This window comes from Lutra lutra, chromosome 15, assembly GCF_902655055.1.
Source record: "Lutra lutra chromosome 15, mLutLut1.2, whole genome shotgun sequence".
Taxonomy (NCBI): Eukaryota; Metazoa; Chordata; class Mammalia; order Carnivora; family Mustelidae; genus Lutra; species Lutra lutra.
In genome coordinates, this window is record NC_062292.1 from 45,574,925 (window position 1) to 45,598,815 (window position 23,891).

Consider the following 23,891-nt stretch of genomic DNA (forward strand, 5'->3'; position numbering starts at 1 on the left):
AATTCTTACTGCTACCTGACCGGATGTTAATTTAAGGCCACCACGTTTCTGGGTTTTGTTTTATAGCAGACTAAGGCACTGATGCAATTAATACTTAGGAATAGTGTTTGGGCTAGTTTCTGAATTTCATTCCAGCTGAAAAATTATATGTAGTGATACATAAGCAAAAAATTTTAAGACACAAAAATACTAAAATTACAAGTTAGGAAGAAATAGAGTATGTTTTTGAAAACAAGAGCTTACCTGTGCAGCTTAGATCGGGGTTCCATCGTCCATTTATGCATGTTGAGTATTTCAGCTTTATTGCTCCTCTGCATTTATAACTTACATTCTTGTTATGATCATATACAGTCTTACTTAATGGTTGTGTCTGTTTGGTCAAGTTGAATTTACATCTTTCAAGTTCATTGGTTGCTATAAAGTGAAGATATTCCCTTGAAAAGACCAATAAGAATCAAAGCAACTACTACAAAAAAAATAGCTTTGAGTCAATAGTATAATGAAATTAGCATCTGAGCCCATAAATCCCACCAACCAATCTACTCCTGACCATATGGCATGAGATGGGCTCTTATGTATGGACATAAGTCCTCATGTCCAGTCCTGAAGATTTCTGGGAAAATGTCCATCATAAATACCTTCTACACGTTGGGGATTAGAAAAGTGTAAGAGGCTCACTTTTTAGGATGATCTACATACTGAACAGTCATCACCTTGACTACATTTGGTCCCACATTTATCTGTGGAAGTAGAATGTATGAAATTGTTAGCTTAAATATATTTTTTCAAAAAGGTAGTGTAATAATACATAAGAAAAGTACAGCTAAGATGTCTCTTACAGAATGTGAATATTTAAGTAGATCTTCTGCATGATGGCAAAAAATAGGAACAGATTTTTGGAATAAGATACTGAGTGCTTAAAGCCACAACTTGTTTCCTGTTTATACTTTTAGAATCTTTGAAGAGCTGTTTTATATACCAGATCACCCCATAATTCAATATTATAATGCTGTAATAGTACATTTTTACTGACTCTGAGTTAAATATAGCAACTTTTAATATAAATACATATTTCCAAAATTCAATGCAGATTGAAGTACGTTTTGGATTTGATAAAATATGTGTTGATGTAGGTCTTTGTTAATGATTTGTTAATGGTTAGCCAAAGAAGTAATTAATGGTTTAATAAAAAATAAAACAAAGGAGACTAATTCAAAACACATTAGAGGCTGAGAATTAGTCCTGTTTTTAAGGTTTGTCCACAATGTTGAGGGAGAAAAAACAAGGTGTTCAGGTGATGGTAACTGAGGAACAAAAGGAGTGGTGGTTGTTGTCGTTGCCCTATGACTGACTGGTTTCTGAAAGAATTTCTTTGTTTATTAGGAGAAAATAAACATTCAGAGAAGAGTGAAGAGCTAGATTAGCTGGAGGTACGATATTAATATTGAATGAAGAAAATTGGAGTAAGGTCTATGATAGGTGTAAGGGGATTATGTTAAGCTGAATATAGGTAGAAGATTAACCTTTGGAAGGCAAACTCTGAGATCAGGAAAGAATAATAATTGAAGCAGATATTTTAGCATAAGAATGAAAAGTTGAGCATTTTCATGTCTGTTATAACTTTGGGTTTTTCCCCAGTATGAAATAAGGAGTGATCATTTGTGGAGATAGAAGAGGACAAAGATGAGCTTTGATCTTGAAGGACTGACAATACTTCTAATGGGAATGAGTTTAGCAAAAACATAAGGATTAATAAACAACAAAACTTATGATTCATTCAACAGACTTCTGTTGAATGTGTACTGTATGTCTGCCAGTCTTTTGGTTATTGGGAATACAACATGAACAAAAGAGGAGTAAATCTCTGCTCTCATGGACGGTGTGCCTAAGCCCTGCCTTCTCCTTGGAACAATTAATGCCTAGAAATCTGATAAATAAGTAAGACGGGACACCCAGGGCTCTCTTTGAATGTAGGACTCAGGAAAACTCTAGGAAAGAACTCATTCCAAGAGAAAAATGAAAAGGGTCCCCAATATTTTCCATGTTAGTCATAAAAGACTTGGTCATCCAAATGTCAGGATGATTTACATACATCAACCTGAGTCAAGTCATCCATCAAATTTGTTTCCTGGCCTAATCCTGACTGCCTCTTTTGAGGAGTTCTCCTACTGATTGAGAGGGCCTGCGGCCCACTCACCCTCAGCACATTAACTTGTTGCATTTGAAACAGATTGGGAAATTGTTAGAGACTTCGAGAAAGGCAAGATTCCTATAGGAATGTAGCAGTGGGTATTAACTTCCTTTTTCCAGGGTTGGAAATTAAGAGAACCACCTAAAAACAAAAGTGTTCTATTTTCCTGGCAATTAGTACTCATATTTAAATCATATGAATAACCATAAGTAAAATTTAGCTTCATACTTATAAACAATGTTAATATCAGGGACAGAAATACTGATAAAATTCTATTGCTAATTTGTAGACATATAATGAGCTATAAGCAATGTCTGCCTTCATTATAATTTAAGAACTGACTTTTTAAAATAAGATTTTATTTACATATTTGAGAGAGAGAGAGAGCATGAGTAGGAGGGTCAGAGGGAGAGGGAGAAGCAGACTCCCTGCTGAGCAGGAAGCCTGATGTGGGGTTTCAATCCCAGGATCCTGAGATCACGAGGTGAGTCGAAGGCAGACACTTAACTGACTGAGCCACCCAGGTCCCCCTGCGATGGGACATTTTCAAGAATATACTTAAATTTCAAAAATATGTTAGCAAATATAGCTTTTAAAATAAAATGCTAAATTTCATTGACTGTCAATTTGAGAAGTGTCTTCTCACCGATGCACTGAGGAAGTGGGGTCCACATTCCATTAAGACATGTAATTGATTTGTGTCCAATCATTGTAAAGTCTTCCATGCAATTGAACTCTGCTGAATCTCCATGGTGATAGGGAGGGACAGAAGACTGAACAACAGAGCCATAATGAAGTTCAGGTATCTCTCTACATGTACTCTCCACCTCTGTGAAAATTTCACAAAAATATGTTTACTTACAAAATGCAATTTATGTGTTTATATGAATACAGAGTGTTGATTTCTGTTTAAATATGAATATTTTTTATACATTACCAATACACATAGGCAAGTCTGTCCATTGTCCGTCAACACACTGAATTTTTTTAAAACCCTTCATCAGAAATCTACTATTGCAAACATATTCCACCAAATCATTGTGTTCATAGATTTCTTTTTGTGTTTCTTTAACTTCCCCATTGAGGAGTTGAGGAGGTGGAGCACACTGTTTTGTTTGCTCTAGAAGAGAAATACTGTGTAAATAATGGTTAAATTATCTATCTATTCTACAACTTCAAATCCATAAAATAGAGAGTTTTTAAAATTAATTTATGTAATGTACCATATAATTTATTATAGCATTCTTAAACAACGGTGTTACACCAGAAACAGTTTCCCAGTTCTGTTACTTACACTGAACGAGGGTATTGGAAGTCTATTTAAGCCCAGAAAATATGTTTAATAATCTAGATATTCTAAAGATGTGTGCAAACCAATTAATAAATTTGGTTGTGTAAATTACAGCAATATTCATATTCCATGGAAACATTTTATCAAAAGTGTTGGAGAAAATGACATGATTTGAGAAAAGCATTTGATCAAGATGTTTTAACTTTGATTAAGCATACATATGATTGAATTGACAATAAGTTCCTTGAATATCATTTAGACACAATGAAACTTGAGGAAAGGCCCATGCTATACAAAGCGTCCAATATTATTGGTGGAACTGTAGGCAAAAGGAAAAATAACAAAAGGAATGTGAGACATCATATGTGTATCTATGCATACTTCCACTACATATTTCAAGAAACATTGGAGATTAATTGCTTAACTAAGGAAGTCTGAGGGATCTATCCACCGAGTACATGTCCTGGCTTAATGCACTAGATTATAGACACACTCAAAGCCAACAGAAAATCAAGAGGTTAAAAAAAGGCTGATATCCAAACCCTAATTCTTATTTTAGCGATTGTAAGATAGATATGCACCTTTACATGTTGGAAGATTAGGGGACCATCCAAAGTGGTAACATTGAACTGAATCTGGTCCAACTCTTTTAAGTCTTGGTTTGCAGGAGAATTTCAACATGTCTCCAACTCTATATTTATCCTTTCTGGGGTTAGCAATTAAGTTTTCTTTTACTTCTGGAACCTTGCATTCTATTTCTATAAAAAAAGGTCAAACAATTTAGTGAGAATATTTAATCAATCATCACCAAAGTAAATTTTATGTGTCTTATAAAAAATGAGGATCTGAATACTGCATATACAGAGGGGCATCAGATAAATCCTCCTCCTTGAAAAATATTCCATATTAGATTTCACACACCTAAATTCATAGAGGACTAAGGAATATTAAGGCATTGAATAGCAATATATGTATCCTGAAAATTTATTTGTAATGTCAACTTGCTTATATTGGATCTGATTTTATAACTGCCATTTATTTATAAAATATAATGTGATATTGTTTTGTACTCTCAAAACAGGAAAGTATTCTCTTGCATTAGAAAAAGTGATGCTATAATTTTAAAATTGCACTCAGATAAGAATTGGTATTTTAATTTAATGTAAATATAATTGGAGAACCAGAACACACTTAAGGCATTTCTAATGTGGCTTAAAGACACTATTAAAATTGCTTAATTTATATTATATCATGTTAATTAAATTAGTAAAGAAATAAAACTGAACCATAAACTGAAACATGAAACAAAATAAAGAAACATGTTCAAGGCCACATAATCAGGCATATTCTAGGTGTCCTGAGTATTTATATAATATACAACTATCTATTCTTATTGAACCTATAATTTATATCATCTGTTAATAAACTGTTGATTATGATGATTCAATTTAAGAATATGAAAATTATCCCTTTAAATTTGTCAAGTTTGTGATATTTGTGATATTTATGACATTCCTAAATATTATAAAAAGTGCATTTTTCAAATTTGGAACCCTCCTATCTTGCTAATTAATTTGCAAAATTAAAAACTGGAATTTAAATATTAGAATCACACTAAAATGAAAAACAATCTTTTGACATATTTGAGCATTTGTAATTATTAAAACATTTTGCAGATAAAGAAGAATGAACAAAGCTCCAAATAAGCTTGGTTGTTGCCTTAGGATACATGTTTAGTCAAATTGGAATTTAGTGAATGAGGGAATTGGAATTGACCAGAATGACTCCACAGGATTCACTTATACTTCCTTATCCTTTAATCACTTCCTTCTCTTCACATCTATGAGAACAGCCATTCTAAAATGTTTTCTTTTCCTGTTCTCTGGGTCCTCCTTTTTCTAGCTACCTTGCCACCTACTTCTCTTCTGCCTGACACCTAAACATTGGAATGCTTCAGGCCTCAGTCTTGATCTCTCTTCCCTTTTTATTCTGTATTCTTTTCCAGTTTGCTATCATCATTTATTGGGTGACAATTCCAAATATATCTCTCTTAGTTAGACCCATATATTCAGCTCCGTAGTTTACATATCCAATTTTGACTGTCCATGGGCAGCTCAACCATAACGTGCTCAAGTCAAAAGCTGTGATGTTCCTCCCAAAGTGCTCTTTCTTCTGTCAGCACCATCTCATAGAAAAGCATTGCCATTTACCCGCTTGCTTATGAAAAAAATTTAAAACAAGCATGTGAATCCCTTGACTATTACTCTGTCTTGCATCCAGTATTTAGTAAACATCAGCTGTGTTTTACCAAGAAAGTAGATCTCGAATGTGTTCTGCTTTGCATCTCGTCAGCCGTCACCTTATCCCTATCCCCACATCCTGCATACACTCGTGAATCCTTTCTTCCCCACCACAAGTACAATGTACAGAGAAAAAAAAAAAAACCTCTAAATACATTTATATTCTTTCTTTCCTTAAGACTTCTTTAGGGCTTTTTAGCAATTAAAAAAATTAATCTAAAGGCTGACTTGCCTTGAAAATAACCTGAATAATCCTTTTTTGCTTCCTATCCAGCTTCAGTCCATAAAACTCTCCCAAATCTTGAGCAGAACCTGCTCACCCTGATATTTCCCAAATATTGTTTCATTGTCAAGGTTTTGCACAAATTGTTCCTTTGGCTTGGAACACTCTAAATCCACTCAAGTTTCCCACAGATTCAAGTCCTTCTCCTACTCCTAGAAAATAGTGGATTCGCAAACACACAGAGAGTCATGTAATAATTGTCCATGGAACTTGTCCAAGTCAGAAAAGAACGAGCTTTGGGAGCTGAGGAAATTAACACTCGAGGTAGAAGGTGTAAAAGCTGAAACTCAAGAGCAAAACAGCTGAGGAAATTGTTAGAAACTATAGTTTTGGTTTTCTTATGTCATACACTAAAAGACCCCCATTTAAAATAATATGAAAGACTGCATTTGGATTAAGAAACATGATTATACTTTATTTACAAATCTATCATGCATATGGCCCATAGGAAACATTAATGTACTGTGTTAAAGATAAATTATTGTCTTTGGGCCTTAAAACACCCTGTTCTCCCAGGTTGCATTGAATCAGGAGACACTTGTTTTTAGTCATTATCTCTTAATAATGAATTTAAATAATGCAAATTTGTTCAAAATGGAACATTTTAAATATATTTTGTTGATTTTGTTAATCCCCAAAAAAAAGAATACCTGAAAAAACAGCACTTACCATAACATTCTGGTTTATGAGACCAACCGTCATTACCACACACTATGGAACCTGCGCGCCCATCTCTGCTTTCAAATCCGTCAAGGCATTCATAGTCCAACTTGTCATTGACTTTAAACCACTGGCTATTACTTCTGATTCTGGCATTCTCCAATACTGGCATGTCACAAGATTCTAATGCATAATAGAATCCAAGGTTTCATTTCTAATATTTTTTAATGGACAATGCAATTAAATCTCATCCCAAAGAGGTAAAAAACTTTAATTAGTATGTGCTAATAAATTATGTATCATATTAAAAGAATCTAAGAATACCAGTGATAAATCATTGTCCTGAAAAAGTTACTCAAAATGAAAATAAAAATGTGTCTACACAGTTTTTCTTATTGCTTAAATACTGTGAAAAATTTATTCTAAGAACACTTTTCTCAATATACTTACATGTTTATCCCATGCTTATAATAAAATAGGCCATTACAGATGTATCATACCTTATCTAGCAAAGCAGAATGACATTTTGTTAATTAAGTTGCCAGACTCATTAGCAGTGTGACAAATAGGCCAGATTGGTTGATTCAAGATTAATTTTCAACTATGCAAGTAAATTTTTAAACATTCTATAAAACTGTACTTGCCTCATCCCTTACACACAGCTAGAGAAATACCAAATCATTCTGAACACCCACAAAATTGATCTGCGCATTGATAAACTGAACAACTAGGGAGAGAAGGGGCCACATCATGGAAGGTAGGAGGTCCGGAGACTGGATTTAGGGGAGAAATGGATCACAGGTACTGGGGAGGGGAGCACTGGTCATGGAGAGAGGCAGGAGAAAGTGGGAATGAGAGAGAGAGGAGTACACAGGGGATTGCACAAGGAAAACACATCCCCAAAGACACTGGGAAGATGAGAGGGGCTGATTTTTGTGAGATTTTACAACCAGTGGGTTGAAAGACTAGAGTTTTAGAAGTCTGCAGCATGGCCAGTGCTGAGTCCTGAGGGCCCTGCAGTGTTCCTGTGAGGAAGGAGGGCAGATAGCCTGGGGGCAGAAGATGCAGTCTGAGGATCCCCTGGGATGTCCTGGGAGAGACTGTTCCCTCCTCTTGAAGCACATCTGGGAGAGGTGCCATTCATTGTCTCTCTGGGAGAAAAAACTGACAGGCACCATTTCCCAAGACATCTGCTGAGGGCAGCTAATTCAAACACTGGTTCTTTGACACATTTTGCTCCAAACTACCATGGCCTTGTGCTTTGGTGCGACTGCCCTTCTGGGATAACCTGCATCAGTTTCAACATGGTGAGACCTTCCTGCAGAGGACCAGCACAGATCTGCACCATGCCAGGTCGCTAAAGTTTTGAGTTCTAAAACTCAGCTGGTCTGCCTGGGATAGATCACAGGTGGGCAAGTCAGGGTGAAGGCAGTATCTGAGGGACATCTGGAACACATAAGGGGAGACTGTTCCCTCTTTTGTGAGGGCTTCCCCGGCAGCAGTGGGCACGAACTCCCCTTTCCAGGGACAAGGGAGAGGACTGGCAGCATTTCCTGCCCCTGTGTTCTTTCTTTTGGGAAGAAATTCTCAGTCCTGACATTTTGTCTAAGAATAAGCATTTGACAAAGTATAGTATCCATTCTTGATGAAAACCCTCAAGAAAGTAGGGACACAGGGAATGTATCACAACATCATGAAGTCTGAGTATGAAAAATCCACAGCTAATATATTTCTCAATGGGGAAAAACTGAGAGCTTTTCCTCTACCAGCAGGAACAAGAAAGCGATGTCCATTCTCACAATTGTTATTCAACGTAGTACTAGAAGTCATAGATTTCAGCAATCAGACAACAAAAAGAAATAAAATTTCCCATTCAAATTGGGAAGGAAGAAGTAAAACTTTCACTATTTGCAGATGACATGATACTCCACGTGGAAAACCCTTAAGACTCCACTAAAAAATTGCTAGAAATGATACATGATTCAGCGAAGTTGTAGGATACAAAGTCAACATACAGAAATCTCTTGCATTTCATTACACCCATACTGAAGTAGCAGAAAGAGAAATCAAAGAATAGGTCCCATATATAATTGCACCAAAATCCATCTGATACCTGAGAATAAACCTAACCAAAGAGGTAAAATATCTGTACTCTGAAAACTATAGAACACTGATGAAAGAACCTGAAGATCACACAAAAAATTGGAAAAACATTCCATGCTCATGGATCGGAAAAACAAATACTGTTACGATGTCTATACTACCCAAAGCAGTCTACACATTGAAATCAATCCCTATCAAAATACCACCAGCATTTTTCACAGAGCTAGAACAACCTACCTAAAACATGGAAACACAAAAGCCTGCCCCGCCCCCCGGAAAGCCAAAGGAATGTTGAAAAAGCAAAGCAAAGCTGGAGACATCATGATTCTGGACTCCATGCTGTATATCAAACCTGGGGTCATCCTAAGAGGTTAGTACTGGTACAAAAACAGATACATAGATCAATCAATGGAACAAAATAAAACCCAGAAATGGACCCACAATGTAAGGTCAACTAATTTTTGACAAAGCAGAAGAGAATATCCAATGGAAAAAAGATAGTCTATTCAAGAAATGGTGTTGGGAACACTGGACAGCCACATACAAAAGAGTGAACCTGGACCACTTTCTTACACCATACACACAAAAATAAATTCAAAATGGATGAAAGACCTAAATGTGAGACAGGAAACCTCTAAATCCTAGAGAACACAGGAGGCAATTCTTCCTAGACACATATCTAGAAGCAAGGGAAAGAAAGAAAAAAAATGAAATATTGGGACTTCATCAGATAAAAAACTTCTGCACAGTGAAGGAAACAATCAACAGAACTAAAAGGCAACCTTCAGAATGGGAAAAGGTATTTGCAAATAACATCTCTGATAAAGGGTTACTATCCAAAATATATAAAGAGCTTATCAAACTCAACACTCAAGGAACAAGTAATCCAATCAAGAAATGGGCAGAAGGGGTGCCTGGGTGGCTCAGAGGGTTAAGCCTCTGCCTTCTGCTCAGGTCATGATCTCGGGGTCCTGGGATTGACTCCTGCATCGGGCTCCTGCTCGGCAGGGAGCCTGCTTCCTCCTCTCTCTCTCTTTCTCTGCCTGCCCCTCTGACTACTTGTGATCTCTGTCTGTCAAATAAAAAAAAAATGGGCAAAAGACATGAATAGGCATTTTTTCCAAAGAAGACATACTGATGGCTACCAGACACTTAAAAAAATGATCAACATCACTTGTCCTCAGGGAAATACAATTCAAAGCCACAATGAGATATCACCTCACACCTGTTGGAATGGCTAAAATTAACAATACAGGAAACAACGGTGTTGGAGAGGATGTGGAGAAAGGGGAACCCTCTTACACTGTTGGTGGGAATGCAAGCTGGTGCAGCCACTGTGGATAACAGTATGAAGGTTCCTCAAGACATTAAAAATAGAACTCCCCTACAACCCAGCAATTACACTACTGGTTATTTATTCCCCAAATACAGATGTAATGAAAAGAAGGGGCACCTGCACACCAGTGTTCATAGCAGCAATGTCCACAATAGCCAAAATGCAGAAGGAGCAGAGATGTCCTTCAACAGATGAATGGATAAAGAAGATGTGGTTTATATATGCATGGAATATTACTCAGCCGTCAGAAAGGATGAATACCCGCCATTTCCATAGACATAGATGGAACTGCAGGGTATCACCTGCAGGAAGTAAATAAGTGAAAATAAGTAAAAGTGAAATAAGTAAATCAGAGAAAGACAAATATCATATAGTTTCATTCATATGTGGAACATAAGGAATAGCGCAGAGGACCATAGCAGAAGGGAGGGAAAACTGAATGGGAAAGAGTCAGAGAGGGAAACAAACCATGAGAGGCTCTTGACTCCGGGAAACAAATTGGGGGTTACAGAAGGCAGGTGGGTGGGGGGATGGGGTACCTGGGTGAAGGGCATTAAGGAGGGTACGTGATGTGATGATCACTGGCTGGTATATGCAACTGATGAATCATTGAACACTAATGATGTACTATAGTTTGGCTAATTGAATTTAAATAAAAAGATAAAAAAGTGAAATTCAATGATATTTATCACCATACATATTTATTATTACTTTAATTGCTAAACTCCTTTCTTTACTTGGTTTTATGACAATCATTTAACAGTCCATTCTAAAATTTCTTTTTAAAAGGCAAGGGACAAATAACGAAATGAGCTGAAACCCATCATGGAACATATTCATTATGAAAATGTTTATCATTTCATTTAAATTCCATAAAAAATGGTACTTTTGTGTATTAAATAACACCTGTGTTGGATTTCATATATAGTCATTTTCCCTTTCAGTTTTAGCAAATTTTTAGCACATTTATATTAGGGAACTTTTTTTTTTTATAAACATATAATATATTTTTATCCCCAGGGGTACAGGTCTGTGAATCGCCAGGTTTAAACACTCACAGCGCTCGTCATAGCACATACCCTCCCCAATGTCCATAACCCCACCCCCTTTCTGCCAACCCCCCTCCCCCCAGCAACCCTCAGTTTGTTTTGTGAGATTAAGAGTCACTTATGGTTTGTCTCCCTCCCAACCCCATCTTGTTTCATTTATTCATTTATTCTTCTCCTACCCCCTTAACCCCCCATGTTGCATCTCCACTTCCTCATATCAGGGAGATCATATGATAGTTGTCTTTCTCCAATTGACTTATTTTGCTAAGCATGATACCCTCTAGTTCCATGCACGTTGTCGCAAATGGCAAGATTTCATTTCTTTTGATGGCTGCATAGTATTCCATTGTGTATATATACCACCTCTTCTTTATCCATTCATCTGTTGATGGACATCTAGGTTCCTTCCATAGATTGGCTATTGTAGACATTGCTGCTAGAAACATTCGGGTGCACGTGCCCCTTCGGATCACTACGTTTGTATCTTTAGGGTAAATACCCAGTAGTGCAATTGCTGGGTCATAGGGTAGTTCTATTTTCAACATTTTGAGGAACCCCCATGCTATTTTCCAGAGTGGTTGCACCAGCTTGCATTCCCACCAACAGTGTAAGAGGGTTCCCCTTTCTCCGCATCCTCGCCAGCATCTGTCATTTCCTGACTTGTTAATTTTAGCCATTCTGACTGGTGTGAGGTGATGTCTCATTGTGGTTTTGGTTTGTATTTCCCTGATGCTGAGTGATGTGGAACACTTTTTCATATGTCTGTTGGCCATCTGGATGTCTTCTTTGCAGAAATGTCTGTTCATGTCTTCTGCCCATTTCTTGATTGGATTATTTGTTCTTTGGGTGTTGAGTTTGCTAAGTTCTTGATAGATTTTGGACACTAGCCCTTTATCTGATATGTCGTTTGCAAATATCTTCTCCCATTCTGTCAGTTGTCTTTTGGTTTTGTTAACTGTTTCCTTTAGCTGTGTAAAAGCTTCTGATCTTGATAAAATCCCAATAGTTCATTTTTGCCCTTGCTTCCCTTGCCTTTGGCGATGTTCCTAGGAAGATGTTGATGCGACTGAGGTCGAAGAGGTTGCTGCCTGTGTTCTCCTCAAGGATTTTGATGGATTCCTTTCTCACATTGAGGTCTTCATCTATTTTGAGTCTATTTTTGTGTGTGGTGTAAGGAAATGGTCCAATTTCATTTTTCTGCATGTGGCCATCCAATTTTCCCAACATCATTTATTGAAGAGGCTGTCTTTTTCCATTGGACATTCTTTCCTGCTTTGTCGAAGATGAGTTGACCATAGAGTTGAGGGTCTATTTCTGGGCTCTCTATTCTGTTCCATTGATCTATGTGTCTGTTTTTGTGCCAGTACCATGCTGTCTTGATGATGACAGCTTTGTAATAGAAAGTCCAGAATTGTAATGCCACCAACTTTGGCTTTCCTTTTCAATATTCCTTTGGCTATTCGAGGTCTTTTCTGGTTCTATATAAATTTTAGGATTATTTGTTCCATTTCTTTGAAAAAAATGGATGGCATTTTGATAGGAATTGCATTAAATGTGTAGATTGCTTTAGGTAGCATAGACATTTTCACAATATTTATTATATTAGGGAACTTTTAAGAAATGATTCCACAGTACAGTTTTGTTTAGAATTTAAGTAAACATACTTTTCTCCACTCAATAGTGGTGATGGCCTAACATAAAACAACACAGACCCCAACTTCCTCATTTCTACCCCCCCACCAAAAGCCAGATTCTTTTGGTAGTTGTTAGTTTTACGTTTATTGTTCATGTTTTCATATGAAAGTTTTATGCTTTGTTATAGGCTAATATGTGTGCTTTTCAGTTTAGAAATTCAGATCCACCTGATGGCATAAAGATTACTGGAAAAATAAATTAGTTAAATTTCAAATATGTTGCTATATTGTGCATACAGAAATATTTTTCATTAGTATATTAACATTTTGATAGTATTAGTTCCTATCCTACTAAGTTAATGCAAGGGAAGAGTAATAAAGTTTTTTTAATCAATTAATTTACTCAATTTAAATTATTATTATTTTTTAAAGGATTTATTTATTTGATAGAGAGAGCACAGGAACACAAGCTTGCATGGGGTGGGGAGGAGCTGAGATGGGGAAGGGGGAAGGGCTGAGGAGGTGAAGGACAGAGTTTTAACCTGACTTTATGCTGAGCTCTGAACCCCACAGAGGGCTTGATCTCAGGACCCTGAGATGATGACCTGAGTCCAAACCAACAGCGAGGCGCTTAATGGGCTGTGCCACTCAGGTTCCTCTTAATTATTTTTTAAAAAGTAACAAATCTACCAAAGGAATAATCCATCCACAAAACAGCAATCAATACACAGACACATACACACAAGATCAGCCCATTAACTAGCCTGAGCCAAATGCATTCCCTCTTGGTTGTATTTCAAGGTAATTCTTGATTTTTCAACTTTATTAACTGCTTTTAGCGACCAGATATAAAAGACAAGGATATATCTCTTTGACGTCATCTTCCTACCCCCTTCTCATGGTATTTACTGTTATGTATGTTTACTACAGAGGAAGAGTTCTCCTAACGATTAGTCTTTTTACGTCAAGTAATTCTTAAGAATTTCCATGAATTTTAAATGGCAGCTCTTGACTGTAAGAAAACGGTATCACCACCCCCTACCCCATTTGTCCATCCTTCTACGGCCATCTCCAGGATCTTAGTTCTGCTTATTATCATTTGCCACCTTGACTGTGAAATGGCCTGCTAACCAGTCTCCAAGCCTCTGTCCTCCCATTCCCCACAGGGCTACATAGGAGTTATTGCAAAATTGGTCACGCCATTCCTGTGTTTAAAATTCTTTAGTGACTTCCCCTTTAACATGTAAGACATTCCAAACTCCTTACTCTGCCCTTGGAACCCCCTATCTGGCTCTTGCCATTCTCTCTGGTATCATCTTGTTTCCTTTACCACGTATTCATTGTGCCAAAGCCTCCCTGATTTGTTCGTATTTTGTCCAGCATCTCAAATGTATTTTTTTCCTGTAGGTCTTTTGGTTGTTTTCTCTCCTGCATCATGTGCACCGGAGACTTTTGGTGGTTGCCTTTGTCTCATCTTTCAGGTTCTGCTCAAATATTATTTCCTCAAAGTGACCCACTTCAGACCAGCCCAGCTAAAGGCTCTTACCCCACTACCCCATCTCTGTTGTTTTCCCTCAGCCCCTACTTTCCTTCTTTCCCAACATAGTTCACGATTCATAATTATTATTCATAATCCTTTTACAAGGATTTCATCTATCCTGCCATCAAAATGTAAGCTCCCTGAGAAGAATGACCATCTCCATCCTGTTTTATAGAAGGAATGATTCTCAATAATACTCAGATCCTCTAACCTTAAATACACCTCCTGTCTGCTTTGGTTCTAATCTTCAACACGCTGAACATTATCAGCTCATGTCATAACAAAATATTTCAATGATTCACTATCTTGTGTTCTTTTTTTTAAATATTTTTAATTTTTTTTGACAGACAGAGATCACAAGTAGGCAGAGTGGCAGGCAGAGAGAGAGGAGGAAGCAGGCTCCCCACTGAGCAGAGAACCCGATATGGGGCTCGATCCCAGGACCCTGGGACCATGACCTGAGCCGAAGGTAGAGGCTTTAACCCACTGAGCCACCCAGGTGCCCCACTATCTTGTGTTCTAACAGGAATTAGGCATATCTTACAAAACATGACTTTTACTTGTCTGAATTGACCTAAAAAGGTAAAGTTTACTTAAACTACTTTCTCAAAATTTTTTTTTAATTAGACAAAAAGAGTAATTTCAGCTCTTGCAGTCAAATTATTGGCATGAATTTACAGTTACCACTATTGTTTAAATTAAGTTGGCAGTTTTAAGTAGGTAACATAAACATATTTCAAAGGCATACAAACATTTTCAGGGAAGACTTAGCTGATGACTCTTTTTTTTTTTTGAATAATATCTCTATTCTCAAGTTCTAAGTTAATGAGTGAACTAAACTTTCTATTGTCTTACATACTATTTAAGTTTAAACAACAAATATTTCAACTTACATGTTTATGTAGTCACTTAATTTTGTAAAAAAAAATTATAAAACTATCTGGTGAACTTTTTATTCTCTTGGCCTGATTTTGTAATTTAAAACTATTCTCTCCATAAATAAGAGTGTAAATAGTTTTTTTTATTGGATAAGACTGGGATTCATTTTGCTTCTATTTGAGGGACATAGTTATAAATAATTGCTTTAAGTTAAAAACTAGTATCCTTGATAATTTAATAATCATTATTTATTTAATGTTTCCAATTTCAATTTTTTTGAAGGGATAATATTAACATAAAACGGAGAGCTAATTACTTGTTTTTAAATCAGTGTATCTATAAACTGTTATTTGATAAGTAGTCTTAATCAAATGAAATAAATCATGATAAATTATATATTTAAGAAAACCTTAATGAAATGTGTACCAGATTGCTTTGGTAGCCTAAAGTTGTTCTCTTCATACAATTACTGTGTTTTTCTAAAATAATTTGGGGGACAAAAAACAGGAGATACTATCTTTCAGCTAGTCTAATTTTAAATTTAGTAGATATTAAAATATATTATTAAGAAAACTAAAAATCAAATTAGAAAAAAATCAAATGGACAAAATGGAAATAGCAAAAGTAGATATTTTATATAAAAATTCTTTTCCAACTTCTCATTGGTATATATGCATATTAGTTATATGTGCATATATATATGATCCAATTAGCTTCTTAAAATAAAAAATATTCAAAGTATTTTGTAAATAACATGAGAATAATTAAAGGAATTTGGCCAATTAAATATATATCTATATAAAGAAAACATCAGTTGTAGTGAAGGTTTTATTTTTTGTTTTAATTTTTTAAAAGAGTTTATTTATTTATTTAGGAGGGGAGCACACTTGTGTGCACATGTGAACAGGGGTAAGGGGTTGGGGGGAGGAGCAGAGGGAGGAGAGCATCTCAGCCCCTCTGTACTGAATGCAGAGCACTATTCAGGGATCAATCTCATGACCCTGAGATCATGACCTGAACTGAAATCAAGAAGTGGTTTCTCAACTGACTAAGCGCTTACACTCAGGTGTCCACAAATGAAGTTTTAAAAATTAACTCTAGAGAAAGAGAGATTATATTGCATTATTAGGGCATTTGAAGAAATAAAATAATTTTTAAATTTAGAAGTATGATTATACAATTACTTCTTGAAATTTTAACCGTGTAAATACCATGAATATAATTCCAGGCTTATGAAAAACAAATAGGAGAACAGATACTGGCAAAAACAAGTCAGGCGGAAAACAAGTATGCAATAACGAGGGCTGAAATAAGTACTCTCAGGATACAGCTTGACTACATCACTGAAATCAAGTTTCGTGGAATGTGTAGTGTTTGGATCACTAAAACCTAATGCCGATTATTGTTCAAGTCAAAATGGTAGCTTTTTAAAACAGTCTATACTGACTGGTTGTTGTAAAATGGAGCTGGGTCAGAGGGTGACAGTAATTGCAGACTTTTGAAAACTCTAGCAGGAATGATTTGGCATCTGAATAATTCTCATGACAATCTTGAAGAATAAGTATTGAAAGAGAAAAAGAAGAAAAACAACACACACTATACCCAGTTACACCTGCAGCATTTGTGGAAATGCCATTGATGGAGGATTTAGAAATGTGGGAACTGATCTCAAGCCTCCATTTTTGCAGATCTACTGTTAGTCTTTTTTACACCAATTGATGTTTCTTCAGTCCTAGATGTCCTCCCTCCTATCATCCTTATCTGGTTAACCCCTATTCAACCTGCAAAACCTACCCAAGATGCCATCGTGATTTCCCTCTCTCCATTCAGGCTCTCACATATCAACTCCTCAACCCTATCCCACTCCATCCTCTCATTCCTATTTGGGTTTCTTGCCTCCTCTAAAAGTTCCTATAGTCTCTCTTTTGCTTATCTCCATCACAATACCTTATATGATAAAATACAGTATATTAATAAATACAATAACCATTCCTTTTGTTTTCCCTACTAAAAATGGTGTTTTCGAAAATGCTGGTCATGGGGCCTGGCACTTAACAGTCACTCAAAAAATGATCATTGGATGAACAAAGAAATGAAATAAGAAAATGAATGGATGACTAGAGAATTCTCATGGAGCCTACCCATTATATATGCAGATTATAGACAACCTCAGGAAAGAGCATAGGGATGGTAGCAAATGTAATAGATAAGACTTGGGAACAAATATTTAGTGATCTTACAGCTCTACTGCATAAACTCAAGAAACTCTGATATCTGTAATTCCATTGTATGTCTTGTCCACATGTCCTAAATTTTAACTTATAATTCTGAAGTCAGGAATGATTTTAGTTTAGTTCAAAAAATAAAAACTTTTGAGAGTCTATGAAGTGAACATTTCAGTAACCACTTTTCTGTCTATTAAATTTTTGGTCAACAAGGTTTGAGAAACTTGGTGCCCTGAGTTAAAATGTCAAAGCAAATAGCAGTGCTCTGTAAAATCTTTTTACCCTTTTCCTTCTGTTATTTTTGTGATTTTTTTCTGTTCTATTTCATTAATTTCTCTGAGCCATTTTTATAATGTTTCCTTATAATTTTCAGCTGAATTGCAACACTTCCTCTCATCCCCAATTACTTCATAACCTTTTTATGCGCCATATTCTGAAACCAGTTAAAGTTGTTAAATGGGTAAAGTGAGCACAGGAGAGATGGGTTTGCAAGAATCTCACAGGTATGGGCAGGTGTGGGATGGTGTGTGCGGTGAGGAGGGGGAGGCATTGCTGGGAAGAAGTGCAAAGCATTGAGCAAAGAAAAGTGGATCGATTTAGACTTTGGCTCAGGCCCTAGCAATCAAAAGCCAAAAATGAAGACTTTTATTAATTTGTGTGTCATTTGGGAACTTAATTCTGGCTAAGAATAATTTCAGCAATACTCAATAACTCAGTTGTAGTTGAACATTACGTGCAAGCAGAAGAGTAGCATGTGCATTCTCTGGACATGCTTACCCTTATAATAAACAAGGCTTGCCTCGGCTGACCTCTTCCTCTCATGACATTCTGGGGCATCTGTTCTGACCCTTCTCATGGGGTTCTCCTGCTTGGATCTCCCCTCCTCAGGAATACCCCACGTGCCAGACTTGCTTAGTCCAGTTCTTCACCCTCATCATCCCTTTCTACGTTTCCTCACTAAAATGCTCCAGAGAACTTATCAACTTTGATAATTCACAGTGAATTGCAGTGAGTAACACTAGCTTTCACTCTTCTACAGTATTTGTTCAGAGTATTTGTCATTCCACATAAACTTCAGGTTTGTTCAATCTGGTGATCTCATATTTTTGAAGAAGAGAGAATATTGAAGGCAGTTGGGTCAATGCACAACTTTAAATCACATCATAAAGGTAAACACCACACGACTATCTCTGAAAATGGGGGGTTTTGGTGAAGGGAGAAGGAGAAAACTTATTAAGATATTGGAATCAAAACATAGAATTTTGGATTAAAAACCTCTACCTCAAGTTGTCTGGCTTCAATAACCATGTATCACATTCACATATAACCTCATAAAAGAAGATAGTTTAGAATTAATTCTTATGATTTATAACATCAATTATTTTTTTCCTTTTTAGGGTTAAATCAAATTTGAAACCATATACAAAGTTTCTTTTCCTCCCCTACTGATTGAAGAGAATCATCTAGCTTTGATCTATATTTTAAGTCCTTAATTAAAGAACATTTTTGCCCTTTAAACTTCCAGAATTAGATAATACATATATCTCTCCACACAAAATAGTCTGTGTATACATGGACATGTTTCAATGGCCTTTAATTTCTTCACATTTATCAGCCAGGAATTTCTGGGCTGTGGCTAATTTCAAAGAGTATGTGGTATGTTTAAGGGGCTGTTATTCTCAACTCTGCCCTGTAAATCTGACCAGATTCTTAGCAGCCTATGGGGACTCCCGCAAACATGATGTTTTATAAGGAGGCAATTATACAAATGCCAATGGGAATGCAGAGAGCCTATCACATTAAAAAGTTGGCCTCTGAGAAACTTGGGCCAATAAATTCTTGCTATTGTCTGTTATTCCTCTTTACTGGTGAGTAGCATTTTTTGAGGAATGTTCAGTTTTAAACAGATCAGAGGCTATTTATGAAACCTAAAATGCCAAGCTCCTTTGAATAAAGCAGATTGTGACAGTATTCAGGCCAGTATTCAACTAGAAGAAACCTATATGACAGTTAAACAGATTTTGATGAAATATAAAATACAGATAAAATGAGTCAGCTAGAATCAATTATGTAAGTAAGGAGTTTAAATCGCTATGATTTAATTTTTATTACATATTTTGCAGCACAAAATTTAATTCCAATTCTACTTTGTAACCTCTTAAACCGTTTAATTAAACTTGGCCTCGATTCTTGAGTTTTAAACATGAACTACAAATAAAACAAATCTTCCTTATGTGACAAATGATATCTACATAAAGCCTCAGCAAACAATATGTAAATTTTGAGACACTCAAAGTATTCCTGTTAAAGAAAAGACAAAAAACACTTAGGTAAAGAAATAGAGGTTTGTGGGGTCCCTTGGTGACTCAGTTGGTTAAGTAAGCATCTCCCCTTGGCTCAGGTCATGATCTCAAGGTCCTGGGCCTGAGTCCCACATTGGGCTCCTACTTAGTAGGGAGTCTGTTTCTCCCTCTCCCTCTGTCTGTTGGTCTCCCTGCTTGTGCTCTCTTTCTCTGTCAAATAAATAAATAAAATCTTAAAAAAAAAAAAGAAAAAGATATTTGGTATTGTTGGTAACTATAACAGGGTTCTGGAAGTCTTTGCCAATACAATATTATACTTTTGAATACTTACTGTAATATTTATGTGTGCAGAAGAACGATGGAATACCTAGTTTAAAAGGTGACTAGATTTGAGGTTTCCAAGGTAAAAATCAAGCAGTAGTATATTAGAATGCAAAACTGAAAAAAGGCTCTACTCTAGAAAAAAATTAAAGACATTTGAATAAACCTTACAAAAATGACTAAAGGATATAATTAAAGAGATAGCTACCTTTATTTTCTAGATTGAAAGACTCTCAGGGAGAGAGATTTTCTGTTATTTGCTAATATTTCTTAATGCTTAGAGGCTGACATGCAGTAAGGGTTCAATCAAATCTTGTTGACTTAGTGAAAAGTTTTGGAAATTGATGAATGATAGGTAACTAATTTGGTTTAAAAATGTCAGTCAAATATTATCACATAACTTAGTTACCTATTTTGAATTAGAAACCAGATTTCTTCCAAAGAAACTTTTTAATCTATTGAGAAGAAGGTTAGAATTAAATTTAATTATAAATCTGGTAATTGTCTTATGGATACCAGAAAAAAAAAAACTTCTACATTCATATTCACTACTCCTAAAGACTGATCTAGAATATATCTCAAATACACCACAGGAAGAAACCCTTTTGAGTAACTCAGTGTTACAAACATTGCATGTTCAACTTTTTCAAATTAATGTGATATTTTCATTCTAATGATACAAGTAATGCTTACTTCAATACAAGACTTCTAAGGCTGTGGCAATATCAACTGTAAATGATACATGGATTTTTCTTTAGAGAGAGTTAACAACAATCTCTGAAATAAATTCCATCATTACATGATTTGACAGCTTCTATTGTCTAATTTCTGTTCTGGTTCTATATATGTTCATATGCTTCATAATACCTTCACCCAAAACATTTTGGTGAAAATTCTAAGCAGAAAAAAATTATGATAATTTCAAGGGAAATTATTATGATAATTAGTTTTCAAAATGTTTATTAAAACATTTTTTGAGGGGTACCTGGGTGGTTGAGATGGTTAAGTGTCTGCCTTTGCCTTAGGTCATGATGTCCAGGTCCTGGGATGGAGCCCCATGGTGTGTGTGTGTGGGGTAGAGGGGAGTTCCAGTTCAGCGGAGAGTCTGCTTCTCCCTTTTCCTCTGCCTCTTCCCCTGCTTGTCCTCTCTCTGTCTCTCTGTTTCTCTCTCACAAATGAATAAATACAATCTTAAAAAAAACAATTTTTGAGTTTTTACATTAAATACAATTATGATCATCATATCATTTAAATAAGCTACTTACAATTTTTTAAACTTAGCAATGTCAAAAGCCACTCACACACACGAAGCTAGAGAACAGTAATTAAATCACATTTTCTAGACTGAATTCCTATTACCACCGTGAAAAGCATATTAGCAAGTGTTTTATAATGTAGGAAAAAGTCTCCCTTTTCTTACTCTTACCTTCTGAAACACAAACAGCCCACAATATAAGCCAAATGATCTCTCCTGGAAATCTCATTCTGAGGATCTTTGAGGGGTACATTTAATAGCTGACAGCGCTCACACGATGTCAAGTTCTCTTCCTCTTTGAAATGTGATTAGTGCAGGAAAGCACTTGCTCAAAAGGAAATTGAAACACAACTCGGGAATTAAAGGGAGTACCAGATGCTCCGCCCCTCAGAAATTTTGCAAGGTAGAAGAAAAAAATTAACCCCAAACCCCAGCAGTGTCAGAGTTGGAATCTGATTCTCCCTGCATTCCCACTGAATGTTAATGCTGTGACTGCTTTTCATTTGTTTCATTAACCCAGGCATGTTCTCTGCTGGAACACATTCAAGTTCTTGGAATGTGCAAAGCAGTAACTGCTGATATCCTCTGGATTTCATAAACCCTCAAAAGAGAAAAGAATAGAAACTCTTGGTGGGGGGATGGGTGAGCCTGGTGGTGGGTAGTAAGGAGGGCACCTATTGCATGGAGCACGGGTGTGGTGCATAAACAATGAATCTTCGACACTGAAAAAATAAAATAATATTGAAAAATATCATTTACAGAACTTGGAGTGAGTCAATGCTTTCACAAACAATACCCAGACCAGTGTGAGCAAACTTTGCCTAGAATGTAGTGCTGGCCTGCTTTTCCCACAATCCAGGAAATATTCCTTTTGGGGTTTCTTAAGTATGTGTGTGAAGCAACAGGATCACTCTCCTTGGCCATAACTGCATTTAATAATTCAAAAATCAAGAAATTTGAACACTGAGTTTTTAAACCTTTTATTGAAAAATAATATGTGTAAAGAGCATATAAACAAGTGGGTTGATGAATATTGAGATGGTGGAGACGGAGATGGCTCTGTACGAACCCAGCACCAAGCTCAGGACACTGAAGAGCACGAGCTATCTGGGAAGCCCCAGCTGTCCCTTTCGGTGAGCTCCTCTCAACCTCTCCCTCACCACACCCAGGGGGACCAGCGTCCTGATCTCTAAGATCATGGAATCCATTCGTCTATTTTGTATTTTACAAAAATTGAAAAATATTTATGTTTTTAGTGTGTAGAGCCTTTCATGAAAAATTACGTTTGTTATTCAACCGCACTGCTGGGTTTAATTACAGATTACTAATTCTTATTGCTGCATAATATTCAATTCTGTGAATGTACCACATTTCATTTATGTGTGTTTGTGGCATCTATGTAGATTCTAGTTTGGAGCCGATAGAAATAGGGCTGTTGTTGTGAGTGTTTTGACAAAGACATGTCCTCATTTCTGATGAGTGCACACCTAGGGATGGAATGGTAGGACAGAACGATGAACATGTCTAGGTGTAACAGGCAACATCAGAGAGGCTTCTGAAAGGATTATGCGAGTTGGTGTTCCCATCAGCAGTGAGTGAACTGCTCCAAATCTTCAACACACTTGATGTTTTCAATCTGTGTAATTTTAGCCATTCTGGTGAACACAGAGCTGTAATTCTATGGGGCTTTCGTATGCATTTTCCTGAGGACGACAAATGAAATTGAGCGACTTTCATGTCGTGATTGGTCATTTAGAGATCCTCTTTGGTGAACTATGCATTCAAGTCTTCTGTGTATATATACATATATTTTCTATTCAGTTATCTATCTTCTACTTATCTCATTGTAGGAATTCTTTGTATATTCCTAGACATTCTTGGACATACTTATTATGACTATCTTCTTCAGTCAGTGGGTTGTCGTTTCGCCTAGTGTTTTTTAATGGGCAGAATTTCTGCATTTTAAATTGAAAAATTAAATGTTTTGTTTACATAATTATGCTTGACTTTTATTTTTTCAAACATATTCTTGAAGAATCCAACTGACAAAGGTAGCCTGCTTTTGAAGCTGGAAGTTTTTCAGAGGGTTCAAATCACAAAGTCATGCTGAATTCACTGCCATGTTTAAGCAAAAAAGAATTCTGGGTCATTAAGACCCCTTGCATGTTCATTGTTCTAGCTACAGGAGAACATTTCCTTATAAAGGTCACAGGATATAACAATTGCAATGGAAAAAAGAAAATGCTTAGAGCTTAAGAAGAAAAGACATTTTTAAAATTTTAAAATAGAACAAATTTTCATTTTTTTTTCTACTGGGTTAGCACATTTTGTGTCCTATTTAAGGATTCTTTGCCTACTCCCAGGGTACAGTGATGCTTTCCTCTAAAAGCATTGTTTTCTCTCTCACATTTAAGAATGCATTTGACTTCTGTGTATGGTATAATGAAGGGCAACAGATACATTTTTAAAATATGGCGATCCAACTCTGTTGGCTCTGTTTACTGAAAATATCATCTCTTTC

General features: G+C 36.2%; 2 protein-coding genes across 5 annotated transcripts in view; both read right to left on the bottom strand.

The window, feature by feature from the left end:
- The window catches only part of LOC125086406 (complement factor H-like), a 39,260-nt gene extending 16,867 nt beyond the window's left edge, over positions 1-22,393 (bottom strand). Inside the window, exons 1-7 of the mRNA XM_047705718.1 lie at positions 22,387-22,393; positions 16,650-16,655; positions 6,735-6,908; positions 4,064-4,240; positions 3,129-3,311; positions 2,838-3,020; positions 244-414 (exon numbers count right to left, since the gene is read on the bottom strand). Of these exons, the coding sequence (XP_047561674.1) occupies positions 244-414; positions 2,838-3,020; positions 3,129-3,311; positions 4,064-4,240; positions 6,735-6,897 (877 nt within the window). The 5' untranslated portion in view covers positions 6,898-6,908; positions 16,650-16,655; positions 22,387-22,393. The remainder of the gene's footprint in view (positions 1-243; positions 415-2,837; positions 3,021-3,128; positions 3,312-4,063; positions 4,241-6,734; positions 6,909-16,649; positions 16,656-22,386) is intronic.
- CFH (complement factor H) overlaps positions 1-23,891 on the bottom strand; it is a 260,381-nt gene that overhangs the window by 187,689 nt on the left and 48,801 nt on the right. The gene's annotated exons all lie outside the window — the stretch shown is intronic.